Source organism: Gadus chalcogrammus, chromosome 16 (genome assembly GCF_026213295.1).
Source record: "Gadus chalcogrammus isolate NIFS_2021 chromosome 16, NIFS_Gcha_1.0, whole genome shotgun sequence".
NCBI classification, from domain to species: Eukaryota; Metazoa; Chordata; class Actinopteri; order Gadiformes; family Gadidae; genus Gadus; species Gadus chalcogrammus.
The window spans coordinates 31,362,783-31,378,599 of record NC_079427.1 but is presented as its reverse complement, the minus strand read 5'-3'; the positions used below and the strand labels follow the sequence as shown (position 1 = coordinate 31,378,599).

General features: G+C 45.9%; 1 protein-coding gene across 1 annotated transcript; it reads left to right on the top strand.

Annotated features, from left to right (window-relative positions):
- The first annotated feature begins 7,768 nt into the window (after positions 1-7,768).
- On the top strand, positions 7,769-14,415 carry LOC130405708 (protein FAM131A-like). The gene is made up of 3 exons (XM_056610876.1): positions 7,769-7,781; positions 8,048-8,179; positions 13,415-14,415. The coding sequence occupies exons 1-3, from the start codon at positions 7,769-7,771 to the stop codon at positions 13,996-13,998; spliced, it is 729 nt and encodes a 242-aa protein (XP_056466851.1). The 3' UTR covers positions 13,999-14,415.
- Positions 14,416-15,817: the final 1,402 nt, after the last annotated feature.

Genomic DNA, 15,817 nt, shown 5'->3' with positions numbered 1-15,817 from the left:
CGTGAACACTGGATTACGTTGCATTTCAACATAAAATAGCGTGCTAAGCACACATACACACACACACACGCACGCACGCACGCACCCCAACACACACACACACACACACACACACACACACACACACACACACACACACACACACACACACACACACACACACACACCACACACACACACACACACACACACACACACACACACACACATTTCGCTGCTAAAACAACAACTTGGGCTGCTTCTAGGACATTTTGGGTGGATTTTGAACGGTATGTGGGCAGGACGTTTTTTGCAGGCAGGACCTGGCAACCCTGCGCTGTTGCCCGAGGTGCAGAAATGCTCCGGAACAGATCTGGATCCACCATGGCCAAAATAATTGTCATGAATAGCATGAATAGATTCATGCATTATCATTCAACTTGAACATGTGTTTTTACAGTATAGAGTGGTGGAGGGATGACGTATGTTGGCCAACCCGGAAGTGAGCGTCGACCTGGGTTTCCATGGTTTCCCTTGACAAAAAGCCAACGGGTTTTTCCATTGGCTCTAAAACCACACGGCAAAGGAAGCTGCCGTAAATTGTGTTGTTTTGTGTCGTAAACTGGGGCCAGCCGACCGGTTAAAAAATAGACAGATATGTCCGAGGTATCCTTAAAAGGCAGCTTGGAGTTTTTTATTTTCTGCAGTTTAGACTTCTCTATACCCTATTTTTGAAAGCAAACACAGGGTTATTTGAACAATTTATTAAATATATTTGTGAGAGGTCCATCCTTCTCCTGAGTTGGCTTCCTATTTATGTCTAGTGTAACACACCTGCTCCACAAGCATCACCCCCCCCTCCCCATATGGATTTGGAGAATGGTTGCCACGTCCCAGTGGGTGGGAGGGTATCATATAATATGAAGAGGTGCATTTCAATTATACTACAAATGATAATTAGGAGGCCGAAGCCCTAAAGGAAGTAATAATAATAATAATAATTCATTGAATTTATTTAGCGCTTTTCTAGACACTCAAAGACGCCTACAGTGAAGGGGGGGGGGGACCTCACTAACCACCACCAGTGGGTAGCACCCACTTGGGTGATGCACGGCAAGTGATGCAATAGGTGACTGAGGGTCAACATTGAGAACCCCTTTTATCAAAGGGGGGCTCAAAGGACTCATACGCTTCACCTGAGTGACCCCATCACACCCCGGCCATGGCCTCTTCCAACTCCTCCCTTCGGGTAGGAGATACAGGTACCTTGGGAGCCGGACAAACAGCTGAGGAATACCTTCTACCCCTGGGCAATTCGTCTACTTAACGCCTGACCCCCCCCCCCCAATGGACATGTGAAATCCTCTACCAATATTTATTTATTTTACTTATATGTTATGTCTGCATATTTATATTTATTGTGCCTATTGCTGTTTGTTTGTGTTTGTATTTTTGCTTTATTGCACTGCTTTATTTATTTTGCACTATGGGTAGTGAGCACCACCCCAATGTTCATGTACAAGTTTGCACAATGACAATAAAGTCTGAATCTGTGGCTCTAGCCCTACAGGAAATGACTCGGCAAGTGCTCCATCTAGTTGCACCTGCACCCAGCGGCTCGCTTGCAAGATTTTGGCCTGAAGTTTCGTCCCAAGACCTACACCCCTAGCCATCGAACAAGCATATCTGAGAATCAGGCTTCTCCTTTACATAATGACAAAAAGTTACCGAGGAGAAATACACATAACTGTTTGTTATCCTCGATAAGCGGCGTTGTGCCGGCTCCTTTTGACCCTTTGACCCCAGACTTCACAAACTTGGCCACAGCCAGCTGTGTCTACACACTTAAGCCACAAATGTACACCTCCATCCCACACAAAATGGGGTACTAGAAACTAACCTCTGTCTAATGTACATTTACTGTACTGTTGGAGGTCACGCCCCTTTACGGCCTTTCGAGATAGCTGGAGGCTAAAATGTTTACACACATTCCCGGGGCCCCCGAGAACGACATATCCGAGATTTGGAGTTCTAGCCCTTAGAGGAAAAAAGTTTACCAAATGGACTGTCATTGGACAAAGCCCCTCAGACAGTGTTACCTGCAAGCCTAATGGTTTCAGGATTGTGGTGGAAAAAAAAACAGTTTTGAGATAGGAACGTAATACGCCTGGAAATTTGACTACCTTGATTTAAGGCCAACTGGGATCCCCCGCCACCGAAACTTGGGCCCCGGTCGGACCCCGAGGGGCAGGAAGGGGTGGCCCTTACTGCCCGAACACTTGGCCAGGACCCCGAGTGCTAGGAAGGGGGGGCCTGACGTTCATAGTGCCATGCCCGTAAATTCCGGACGCCTCATTGTTCCGACGTATCAATGTTCCGAAATATTTCCATTAGATCGCACATGCACTATTCAGACGGTTCAAATGTTCCGGGAAAACGAAACCCATGTCCGAAGGTCCGTTGTCCGACTTTTCAAAAAGGTAAGGCGCATTGGCCGACGGTTCAAATGCCAATAGAAAAAATAGTTTTATAACTCGCTCGCTTCCCTCTCTCCCACGTCTCACTCTCCTCTTCTGCTCCAAAATTACAACCTAGGCCTACATATCACGTTCACGATGAATTTGGAGAGCAAAAAGACAACGCTTCACTTCATTTCGACACGGTGTTGCAGCCCCATGGACAGAGAGCGGAGGTCTAATTCTCAACACGGGCACGAACACACACACACACACACACACACACACACACACACACACACACACACACACACACACACACACACACACACACACACACATACACACACACACACAGAGTGAGAGAGTGAGAGTGAGAGAGGGAGAGGGAGGGAGAGGGAGAGGGAGAGGGAGAGAGGGAGCGAGCGAGGTATACAACTCTTTTTCCTATTCAGCATATTGAACCGTCGGCCTAATGCTCCTCCTTTTTGAAAAGTCGGACAAACGGACCTTCGGACCAATGGGTTTCGTTTTTCGGAACATTAAACCGTCGGAAGAGTGGCATGTTGATCTAATGGGAAATATTTCGGAACATTGAGACGTCGGAACAATGAGGCGTCGGAATTACGGGCAGGCCCCCTTTCATAATCCTCGCTCAGTGACTGTAAAGGATGTTTGGTCGGATGTTATGACGAAGAATCATAATGTGAATGGGAATATTCTATAAATGTCTTGATATCATCTTTCGTCTCAGCACTTCTGCTGCAGCCGCTTAAAGTCTCACTCCGAGAACCTTAAAATATGAATCAATCCATTAGAAGTATGAAAATATCTTCCCGGTGACGTAACGGGTTAAACAAGGTGTCCTTTGACATCTACGTTTCGAGGCGATTGCAACAGTGCCACACATGATCATATTTGAATATGTTTCGGGGTAGTAATTAGCTGTCGATTTTGGAGGCCTTTATCAATAATGACCAGCTATAGATTTGCTTCCCGATGGGGATTTTTGACAAATTACATGTTATTTAGCATCTACACGTTAACCTGAGTCCAATGAGATCAAGCTCGCCCTCTTGCTACACCGAGATCATGTCCTAGACCTAGGTGTACCATGTAAAATACATGTTACCATTTGCTAGAGTGTCATGCTGGGTGTCATTGGACTCAGCTCAACGTGTAGATGCTAAATAACATGTCATTTGTCACAAATTTCTATCGGGAAGCAAATCAATAGCTGCTCATTATTGATTAAGGCCTCCAATTTCGACAGCTAATTACTACGTAATTAACATGTGTGGCACTGTTGCAATCGCCTCGAAACGTAGATGTCAAAGGACACCTTGTTTGCCCCGTTACGCCACCGGGAAGATATTTTCATGCTTCTGATTGACTAATGAATTGATTCAGCTATTCCCCCAGAAGTCTGGGGTCAAAAGGTCAAAAGGAGCCGGCACCACCAGTGAATGTGTATTTCTCTCATAACTTTTTGTCATTATTAAAGAGAGGCCTGATTCTCAGATATGCAGGTTAGATGGCTACGGTGTAGGTCTGGACAGAACTTCAGGCCCAAATCTTGCAAGCGAGCCGCTGGGTGCAGGTGCAACGAGATGGAGCACTTGCCGAGTCATTTCCTGTAGGGCTGGAGCCACAGGTAGAAGCGTATGCGTCCTTTGAGACCCCCTTTGATATATAAGAGACCTCAAAGTACAGCTTACTTGAATGTTGTCGACCCAGTCACCTAACAGTGACATGAGACCTGGTGGCCTGGGCTGTGGCAGAGTGTCAGAGAGGGAACGTGTGCTTGCATCTGCATGTGCACGTGTGTGTGTGTGTGTGTGTGTGTGTGTGTGTGTGTGTGTGTGTGTGTGTGTGTGTGTGTGTGTGTGTGTGTGTGTGTGTGTGTGTGTGTGTGTGTGTGTGTGTGTGTGTGTGTGCAACCCGGTATCACGCCAAGGCGTAAAATAGATACGTCTGTCCACATCGCAAGGCATGTTCAGGGTCACCTATTGCATCCTTTAGGGCTTCGGCCTCCTAATTGATCATTGTAGTATTGAATGCCCTCTTTCATATATATGATACCTCCACCACTGGGATGTGGCAACAATTCTCCAAATCCATATGGGGAGGGGGGGGGGTGATGCTTGTGGACAGTGTTGTACACTAGACATAAATAGGAAGCAAACTCAGGAGAAGGAATGACCTCTCACAAATATATATTTAATAAATTGTTTCAAATAACCCTGCCTCGTTAAATCATTGAGCTTGGTGTTTTGCTTTCAAAAATAGGTTATAGAAGAAGTCTAAACTGCAGAAATAAAAACATCCAAGCTGCCTTTTAAGGATACCTCGGAATATCTGTCTATTTTTTAAACCGTCGGACCCCAGTTTACGACAAAAACAACACAATTTACGGCTGCTCCTTTGCCGCGTGGTTTTTAGAGCTAATGGAAAAACCCGTTGGCTTTTTGTCAAGGGAAACCATGGAAACCCAGGTCGATGCTCACTTCCGGGTTGGCCAACATACGTCATCCCTCCACCACTCTATACTGTAAAAACACACGTTCAAGTTGAATGATAATAATAATATAATAATAATAATACATTTAATTTAGAGGCGCCTTTCAAAACACCCAAGGTCACCTGGTAATGCATGAATCTATTCATGCTATTCATGACAATTATTTTGGCCATGGTGGATCCAGATCTGTTCCGGAGCATTTCTGCACCTCGGGCAACAGCGCAGGGTTGCCAGGTCCTGCCTGCAAAAACGTCCTGCCCACATACCGTTCAAAATCCACCCAAAATGTCCCTAGAAGCAGCCCAAGTTGTTGTTTTAGCAGCGAAATGCATTGTGTGTGTGTGTGTGTGTGTGTGTGTGTGTGTGTGTGTGTGTGTGTGTGTGTGTGTGTGGTGTGTGTGTGTGTGTGTGTGTGTGTGTGTGTGTGTGTGTGTGTGTGTGTGTGTGCTTAGCACGCTATTTTATGTTGAAATGCGACGTAATCCAGTGTTCACGAAAACGTACACTGTCAACGTATGCTTTTGGCGACTGGGTTGGCTCTCAGATAAACGTGTTTCTAACCATAGATATATATAGAACAGTGTTCTATATATATCTATGTTTCTAACAAGATGATATTGTAGCGTCACAGGGTTTGGGAGGAAGGGGCGGGCCTTCTGAGAGGGGGTTCCGGGGGTTTCCTTCCGGACGGGAGTTTTGGTTGTTGTAGTTTTCCGGTGGAGCTGTGCCTGCCCATCCGATTGTGGAATCCAATAAACCTGCTATCAAGCTTACTTCGCTCAATACCTCGCCTGTGGTTATTACAATATCATTAAAAGTTACATAAAGTAACGGTTAAATAACACAAACGCAGGAAACACGTGAGCTGCTAGTTTAGCGAAAGCAGCGTCCCTAGCCACCTGACGTCGTTGAAACATGCGAGCGAGCCGATTAAATCTTCCTAATAACTATAAAACTAAAGATCAGACACAATCACTGACTGAAGATTATACAAGTAAAAAGTATATTTCTCGCTAGAAATGTTATTAGAAACACGTTTAACGGTGAATCGATCCTAAAATATTGTATTTCCCATTAAATCATAAAGATTAATAAAGATCATACACATTCACTGATTGAAGATTATGCAAGGAAAATGTAAATTTCTCGCTAGAAATGTCATTAGAAACACGTTTAATGGTGTATCTGTCCTAAAATATTGCATTTCCCAATCAGATAATAACGATTAATATGGCTACGTAACAATTTCACCAAATGCTAGGAGAACGTACGCCCCCTGTTGGTGCTATTCCCCCATTCATTTCGAATGGAGAAGGACGCGTGTTCAGGGTGACGCTTTGGTCAGGCAAAGCGTGAGCCTGAACACGCCTTGCGATGTGGACAGACGTATCTATTTACGCCTTGGCGTGATACCGGGTTGGTGTGTGTGTGTGTGTGTGTGTGTGTGTGTGTGTGTGTGTGTGTGTGTGTGTGTGTTTGTGTGATAGAGAGTGGTTGTGTGTGTGTGTGTGTGTGTGTGTGTGTGTGTCTCCTCACAAACCAGCCTCCATGTTGTCCCAAAATCACAGGGGCTGGTTGAAGCTCCTGTGTTACAAGCAGAAATAAAACTATAGCTCTGCTATTTAAACTAAATAGTGTCTATCACATTGATCACTGGCATATACACAATCATTATTGGACAGTATTTGTTCTAACTTTAAAAAGAAACATGCTCATCAAAGCGACTGTATTACAGAGTTGGTAAACTGACCGGCAACAAAGACAAATCAACAAAGCTAGTGAGATCACAATGGAACCCACCAGCGAGGGGAAGGAAATACGACAATCCCCTGGTGTTTGACCCAGACCTGTGAAGGGTGCACTACAGAGCAGGAGCAGCAGTGCAGCTGGTGGACGCTCTGCTGTCTGGGAAGAGGATGAACTCAGCGCTCAGATGAATGGGACCATCGATCCGGCTCCATGAGAGACCACACTTGAATGCAGAAGAGAGAGATTGAGAGTGGGAACGTGAGAGAGTGAGAGAGATAAGGAGTGAAAGAGTGAACATGTGATGCAGAGGAAACAGCAAGGGTATGGAATTGCCTGAATAAGTTTTTTCTAGGGAAATCATTGGGGACGGGATGGGGATGAATTGGCCTAAATACAAAACGGAAGGATTAATCGAGCGAGATGTAGGAGGGAGTTCAGAGTCCTAGCTCTCTGTGATAGGCTACCTCCTGCTGGTGATGGAAGGTGAATGTTCAATATAACTCTTTGCACATGCTGAGTCACCTCCAAAGTCACACACACACACGGTTGCCTGTGTGCATTGGTTTTTCAGTGTTTCTTTTGTGAATTTTACATAATGCATGTTTTAATTTCCAGAGGTAAATATGTTATGATGAAGCATTCAGCACTCAGCATAGGTGAGCTTGGGGCATTTATTTATCATTGAGTAATCACCAGTTTAAACTATACAGGTAGCAGTCCTCTTCACTATGGAGCCCATTCTGTGGCAGCTTACCTCCTCATTAGATCCCAGGATGTCTCCAGAAAAGGGTTTCTAGAGTTGATTCATCGCCACTAACTACCGGAGTCATGGACCTGTAGAAATGTCATCTGGTAAATGCTGCTTTAAAAGGTAATTGCCACAAAGACAGAGAGCATGGGTCTGCAGCGGGCGCTTAGCGGAAGCCATATTAGCCGGGCCGGTCATGTGACAACATGAGAAATACTGATTGGATATATCGGCTGCGCCGATGCAACATCACACGCACCACGGTTCCCTCGTGGGAATTGGTAAATCGGAAAGTATTTGTGACACTACGTGGAAATGCGATTGACAGGTACTGAGCGGGTTACCATGACAACCACTTATCACCTTGTCTACATCTATATGCGTGGCACTGTGTGTTTGCGTTACAAAGCGGGCGTCGGAAATGGTGAATCCTGCATTGATCCATGCAGCATATATCGTGTGTGTGTGTGTGTGTGTGTGTGGTGTGTGTGTGTGTGTGTGTGTGTGTGTGTGTGTGTGTGTGTGTGTGTGTGTGTGTGTGTGTGTGTGTGTGTGTGTGTGTGTGTGTGTGTGTGTGTGTGTGTGTGTGTGCAGGCGTGGCAGAGCAGTTTGCCATAGCGGAGGCTAAGCTCAGGGCCTGGTCCTCTGTGGACGGAGACGACTCCACTGATGACTCATACGATGAAGACTTTCTGCCTGCCAACGAGCCCGCCACACAGAGCACAGGTAACACACACACACACACACACACACACACACACACACACACACACACACACACACACACACACACACACACTTAAAAACAGTACTACACACACACACACACCCACACACATACAGTTAAACGCAGTGCGCACACACACACATACACGCACACACACAGTTAAACACAGTACACACACACACAGTGCACACACACATACACACACACACACATATACACACACACACACACACACACACACACACACACACACACACACACACACACACACACACACACACACACACACACACACACACACACACACACACACACACACACACACACACACACACACACACACACACAACACACACAGTTAAACATAGTACACCCACTTGGGATCACAGATTACCTTAAAACAAATTATGTATTAAACTTCAAGGAAGGTGATTTCTTGTGGTAACTGCTGCATAACTTCACATCCGACGTCATGTGCCTCAATGGAAGGTCACACAAACAGCCTTGAATGTCAACAAAAGCAGGTTGGCACATCAGTAATGTCAGGAGCACAAAATGGCAGTGGCTAAGCCATGCCTCCAGACCCCGGTTTGCATGCCTGACATCACACCACTGTATCACCGGTGGAACGAGGGTAAACCAGCCCAGACATACTGGTGTTCAAAGGGTGATACTGCCACAGGATTCTAATAGTGTGAATAGAATTGACCTTCTCTCAAAAAAGTCATTGAATGTCTTTTGTTCTACTACAACAAGATTCTGCTATAGCGTGTAACGGTAACCCATAAAAGTACAGCTGGCCATACGTTTACGTGTGAACAGAAGTGACACCTTCAGACCTTATTCTGTTAAAGGAGACGTATTATACCACCAGGAGTGAGTGTGATTACCCTTACAAGCCGTTTCGAAAATCTGCCCAATATGACATCACTAGTGGGCGTGTCCACCTAGATGTGTGCTGGATAGATCAGTCTACCAGCCTACCCAGTTGACTGAAGTAAACGTTGCTCATCTATCCAGCACAGATCTAGGTGGACACGCCCACTAGTGATGTCATATGGGGCAGATTTTCGAAACGGCTTGTAAGGCTAATCACACTCACACCTGGTGGTATAATATGTGTCCTTTCACGTATCGAACTCAACTATTACCCCATGACCTTGTGTCGTACCACATCCGGAGTTTGTGATTACCTCTAATATATAAACTTCTTTCTATATTGTGATTCCAACTTATCAGGACAATTGTAAAAGTTGGCCCTTGCCTCTCAAGGCCCTATTAAATATAAATTATTCATTCTCTCTCTCTCTCTCTGTGTCTCTCTGACTCTCTCCTTCCCCCCTGTGGTCCAGATCGGTCTGTCATGGATCTTATTGTCCCAGTGCCCTAGTTTTCATGCACTTCCAACATATTTTTTGTTCCCTCACGCAATTTGATATCCCTCTTGCAATTGAATATAATTCCCCTCACTGCAGACGGTCTCTGGCTGTGCGCTGTACCAGGGCTCTATGAACTCTCTGGATACATGCCTGTGTGCACGCTCAAATGACCGGAAGGGGGTCATTCATGCAACTTAGGAAATCCCATTGGATGGAAGCACCAGCACCCTCCGTATACCAACAAATAAACACATCAGCTCCACGTTAATGTCTCCCATCTCCCCGTCGATGACTGCATACTTTCTGTTGGGTAAATGCCATGATGTCTGTGGGCTGGAAGAGCAAGTGTGCATTCTTTTTAAATATTGAATCCACATATTGCCTGTTTGCACCATGGAATGTCTTTACCCGAAGACATTGAATCACCAATTACCCGTTCAACATTTCAAAGAGTGTGGTTCCCTGATATGGTAATCTGATATGCTGCACTTTAACATCTCCCGGTCTTCACGTTGCTCTCTGCAGACCAACAAGGCACATATTAACATCAGCAGGCCAGCGAGCTGAAACCTGATCTGAATCCAGTGCTGAGAGCCCAAAGTGCTTACTGAATGCTCTCTCCTGGATGTAAAGGCAGTTCCTTGGCTGGGATACAGTGGGTGCTCAGGCCTCAACAGTACTCTGAGCATCCTCTATAGGCTTCGGCAGTCAGGTGGTCACTCTGATACCCTCTTGGTTTGCCTATGAACTTAAAATGGCGTTTTCAAAGAATGTCTGATATTTGAGGGAGTACAGTTCAGTGTAATTTAACTAAATTTGAATTGAGAAAACTAGGAAAAAAAAGACGTCACACTCAGAGCTCTACAAAAACTTTTTTTTTCAGGAGCACTCGTGCCCCTAAGTTAAAAAATTTAGGAGCACAGGAAAAAAAAATGGGGACACAATAGGTTTTTGTTTAGAACATTTATTAGCGTGCAGAAATTGCACACACCAACAGCACCAATTTACTATAGCAAGATTAAGACAAATAAATAGACAAGATTACATTTAGGCTACACAAAACAGCACCAATTTCGGCTTCCACCGTACCAGGGTTATTGGGCTGGGACTGGGTGCGATTTATATATAAATTGGGACAGCGAGAATGCCTAGTGGACTCGATGTGTTTCATCACAGCATTGTGTATCAGATTAGGGTTCCCCGTTCTAAACAGAGAGGAGCCTGCCATTGCCGATGGGGCTTCCTTACAAAATGTACAGACTTAGCATCATAATCTAGCCACCTGAACTCCTTCAACCAGTCGGGGGTTGAATTTGTAGACTTTATCGACTACAGTAACAGCATTAACTTTCTCCACGCAGTCTATTCATAATATTGTAATGACCACGGAAAAGGCAGTAAATGAAGTATTGATTAGACAGATTTAGATACCTAATAAACCGTTGGAACACACAAGACTGGTAACCATAGCAACGTAGGTAAACAAACCCGCTAAACCCTCCCGTAGCGCTCCCCGCGCTACGGCGATCCGGGGGCGCACAGAGCTTTTGGCCGTGATATTATCTATACAATACAGTTATATTATATTATATACTATAATATATAGAGCTCGGGGAGTCGTAAACGGCAACAATCACTTTCTCCTCCATGCTGCGGTTCACCCCGGACTGCACTGCAGGGAACGGTTGGCCGGTTGAAAACTGATTGGCTGTTACGTTACGCACGTCACTCAGTGGCCACGCTGTTGAACGCTGATTGGCTGTCATCACGCGAATGTCGCGGCAAAGTTTAATATTTCAACTCGAGCAAAAGTGGCGTGCTGCAAATCCACCTGAAATCCACGTGAACGCGCTCGCCCGTGCCGGGCAAAAGTGTTGCGATGCAAATGGAATCTCTGCTTTGTATGGAATCGTTTTGCCCCTTCGCGTTTGGTGTGAACGCACAGTGCGCTGTGGAGAAGTCACTCGCACACGTGCTCCTGTTTTGTTTTTCTCGTTCGCACGCCGAAATATTCACTCGCAAATGCGAGTGAAATGGGCACACTGTAGAGCCCTGGTCACACTATTAGGGAAGTAAAGTTTGAGCGTAAACAAGCTGTTTCAAGCCCTTATTGAGGTCTCAGGTCTCCCTGGCTCAGACTTAGATTTTTCTAGCTTAGCTCACCTAAAACATGTACACATACGTAGGGTCTAAAGCATGTCTACATCTAAAGCAAAGGGAAAAGTCGAAAAAGCATGATATCACCCCTTTAATACCGGACTGTACCGCTTCATTGTAAATTGTTTTGCTCTCTTTTGATTGGTTGACAATCACCAAGGCTTATTGGTAGTTTAGTAGACGTTATGGAACCGAGTAAAATTAAAAATACAAAGTCCATGTTCCCCATGAAGCGGAGGTGTCTTGCCTCGCCCTAAAGGGGCTTATTTTTTGATAATGACCAGCAACGTTCTAAACATTATCCCGCTTATTATACGGCTACTTGCCAAAACGAAAAAAATTACTTCACACCGTGTGTCTTTTTGATCAGCAGAGAAATAATCCTCCAAGACGCTGATGGCGCTTAGCAACCGAATGCGCTGGGGTTGATAAGTTACCGGACTACTTGCGGAGTGTTACCAAAGGCGTCAATCAGGAGCAATAAATCCACTTTTCTTGACAGCGGTCATTATATGCTTAGCAACAAGTCAATTATCGTAAAATAATTAACCAGGGGAAGTCTAGAATTCTCATGCAAGTCAACGGAGCATTCCGCAGCATTGAGAAGAGCCTTGTAAAAAATATATAGAATGTTCATGGTTTAAAATGGGGCTTCCTTTAACGTGTCTGTAAATAAAGCAAACAAGTCACATTGTTGTATGCAGCCTATATACAATCGGAGTGTTTCCTTCATGGTCTTTGTCTTGTTTCATTCATGGTCTTTGTCAAGTGGTTTCGTTCATGGTCTCTGTCTGGTTGTTGGTCTTTGTCTGGTTGTTTAATTTATTGTCTTTGTCTGTTTGTTTCATTCATGGTCTTTGTCTGGTTGTTTCATTGACAGACTTTGTCTGGTTGTTTCATTGACAGACTGTCTAGTTGTTTTATTCATGGTCTTTGTGTGGTTGTTTCATTGACAGACTTTGTCTGGTTGTTTCATTCATGGTCTCTGTCTGGTTGTTTCATTCATGGTCTGTATCTGGTTGTTTCAGTCACAGCCTTTGTCTGGTTGTTTCAGTCAAAGCCTTTGTCTGGTTGTTTCATTCATGGTCTTTGTCTGGTTGTTTCATTGACAGACTTTGTCTGGTTGTTTCATTCATGGTCTCTGTCGCGTTGTTTCATTCATGGTCTCTGTCTGGTTGTTTCATTCATGGTCTGTGGTTGTTTCCTTCATGGTCCTTGTCTGGTTGTTTCATTCACAGTCTTTGTCTGGTTGTTTCATTCACGGTCTCTGTCTGGTTGTTTCATTCATGGTTTTTGTCTGGTTGTTTCATTCATGTTCATCGTCTGTTTGTTTCCTTCATGGTCTGTGTCTGGTTGTTTCATTCATGGTCTTTGTCTGGATGTTGGTCTTTGTCTGGTTGTTTCATGGTCACTGGTTGTTGGTCTTTGTCTGGTTGTTTCATGGTCTCTGTCTGGTTGTTGGTCTTTGTCTGGTTGTGTCATGGTCTCTGTCTGGTTGTTGGTCATTGTCTGGTTGTGTCATGGTCTCTGTCTGGTTGTTGGTCATTGTCTGATTCGATTCATTCATTGTCTCTGTCTGATTGTTGTACTTTGTCTGGTTGTTTCATGGTCTGTCTGGTTGTTTCATTCATGGTCTCTGTCTGGTTGTTGGTCTTTGTCTGGTTGTTTCATGTTCTTTGTCTGGTTGTTTTGTTCCAGAGGTCTCGTCGCCGTTCCCTCCTTACCTGAAGGACCTGATTCACAGCCAGATGTGCCAGAACCTGAGCCTCAGGGGTCTCTGCTGTGAGGGGCCCGGTGGCGGGGGCGGGGCAGAACCCTCCCCCACCTCCGACTCCCCGGACACGCTGTGCTCCAGCCTGTGCAGCCTGGACGAGCTACACCCATTGCTACGTGACCTAGGCACCTCCGGCAAACCCCATCGCCATCCCCACGGCAACGCCACCGAACTGGCCGCCAAGATCCTGTCTGTGCTGCAGGGGGGCGAGGAGCTGCTGCTGGCCCGCCTGCAGCGTGCTGCCGCCGGCCCTCCCTCGCCCGCCGGGGGCAGCGGTGGGGGGCAGGACTCCCCCTGCTACTCGGCCTCCTACTCTGAGACCTACCTGTCGCCGGGAGAGGAGGAGGAGGGTGACGATGGGCCCTGCAAGGGCTACAAGACAACCGTGTGCCAGGTGGGGGAGGAGCACCAACCCTGCCGGAGGGTGTCGGACGTGGCCTCCTCTGGGGTGGTCTCCCTGGACGAGGAAGAAGAGGAGGGCCAGGAGAGGCAGGCCAACAGCCAGTGACTCCTGGTGTCAGCTGGGAGCGACAGCTGGCCCTCACCGCTCCTCCCACTCATCTCTGTTCTTTGGTTTTCCATGACTCGCTCCACTTCCCCCATGAATCTTGAAAACGGTCCATATTGCCTTATTTGTACAACAATTTAAAATCTCATCTTTCCAATTCTCCTGAGTTGTTCGACCCATAACTCACTGACCCTCCTCCCCTCCAGAGCTCAAATTCTGTCCTTTGATCTTCTATCCAAAAGCTTTTTGTTTTGAGGCGTCCAAACAATCTTTTCTATGTGTGATAAAGAGCAGTGGCCTGGCTATGAAGGCCTTCAGTGAACCTGTGCACTGGACCCTGCTGATTGGCTGGCTGTTCGGGTGTACCCAGGGCTGCTGATTGGTTGGTAGGGATTGTACCTGGGGAGGAGAAATGCACTCTGGAAAGTACTTTTTGGATTACAAGTGGACCAAGTCCAAACACTTGAATTTGCATGTGTCTTTTGCAAGTGCTATAACCAATGGGCTTAGCCAGAGCACAGTTTGTAACCTTCTAGGCTGTTCTGTGTGACCTTCTCAGCCCTGCTCGTGGATGAAGCCTGTCCAACGGGCGGGCAGGTCCACACCGCATCCTGGGACCTGCCTGCCTTCCCTTTGACCCCCTTTCTTTCTTTTATTGCCAGAGACCGATAGCATCCTTAAATGGGCATGGCTTGCTGCGTATGCCAAACTATTATATTATCCCAGTCACAACCATTATGAGCAAATGCTGGAATGTTTTCATAAGTGACGGGACATTAGTATGTATGTCTGTATTTCAACAAAATTTAAACTATGGGGGGAGAAAGACGACAAGGCTGTGTGACAAATGACTTGAGCCGAGATGATTTGCTTTTATTGTGCTAGGTTCAAGTCATCCTGTGGTGGTGGTGGGGTTACCCAGGAGCGATGGGACCACCAGGTTCCCTAACATGGGGGTGAACTCTGTGTTGAAGACATTCAAATGGAAGCTAAACACACAACAGCTGTGACCCCATAACCAAGCAAACTGAAACATCGCTGAGAGGAGGTTCCTGACCCTTTGGTGGATGAACAGGAAGAGAAAGAAACGCTTGAGGGCCCAGAGGTCCCTAGCCCCAGAGCAGAGGCCGGTGGTCGCATCGGAGGTTTTCTATATTTTTGTATGCGTTGTCTTGCTTTGATCTCTTTGCCTAATGCGATGTGCCAGTGTATGTGTTTTTTGCACGAAGCTAGCGTGGTGGCTGTAGTCTTCTCCTCTTTCTTCGTTATCACTGTGTGATATAGTCTACTGGGAAAAAAGAAAACAAACAAAAACTAATGTGAAAAAGATTTTTTTTCAAAAGCAGATACTGTGATTTGGTTGGTTATTGTCATTGTCATCCCGCCCTCCTCCATCCTACTGAGAGTGTCTGGTTTCAACTCTGATTACCACTTCCTGTCATACTGAGTACTGATGAGCTTTGCCTTTTATTGATACTCCCTCTTTTCTAAGACAAGGTTCCTAGGTTTCTAGACGTCTAGGTGTTCCTTAGTGTATCTTCTTGGAGGAGGCGGTGGGCGTTAAAGGGCATACTTAAAGATACAGTACATTCACGCCTCCATACTGCGCTGCCAGGAGTCCCGCCCACGAGTCCACTCCCACATCCCCTAGAGGGACTGTCATTCATGCAACTCAGGAAATCCCATTGGAGGGTCTCCCGTCTCCCCGTCGTGACTGCATACTTTCTGTTGGGTAAACGCTGCGATGTCCATTAGCTGGAAGAGAAGGCAAGTGTGCATTTAAAAAAAAGAATCACATTGTGTCTTCATATCCTGCGTT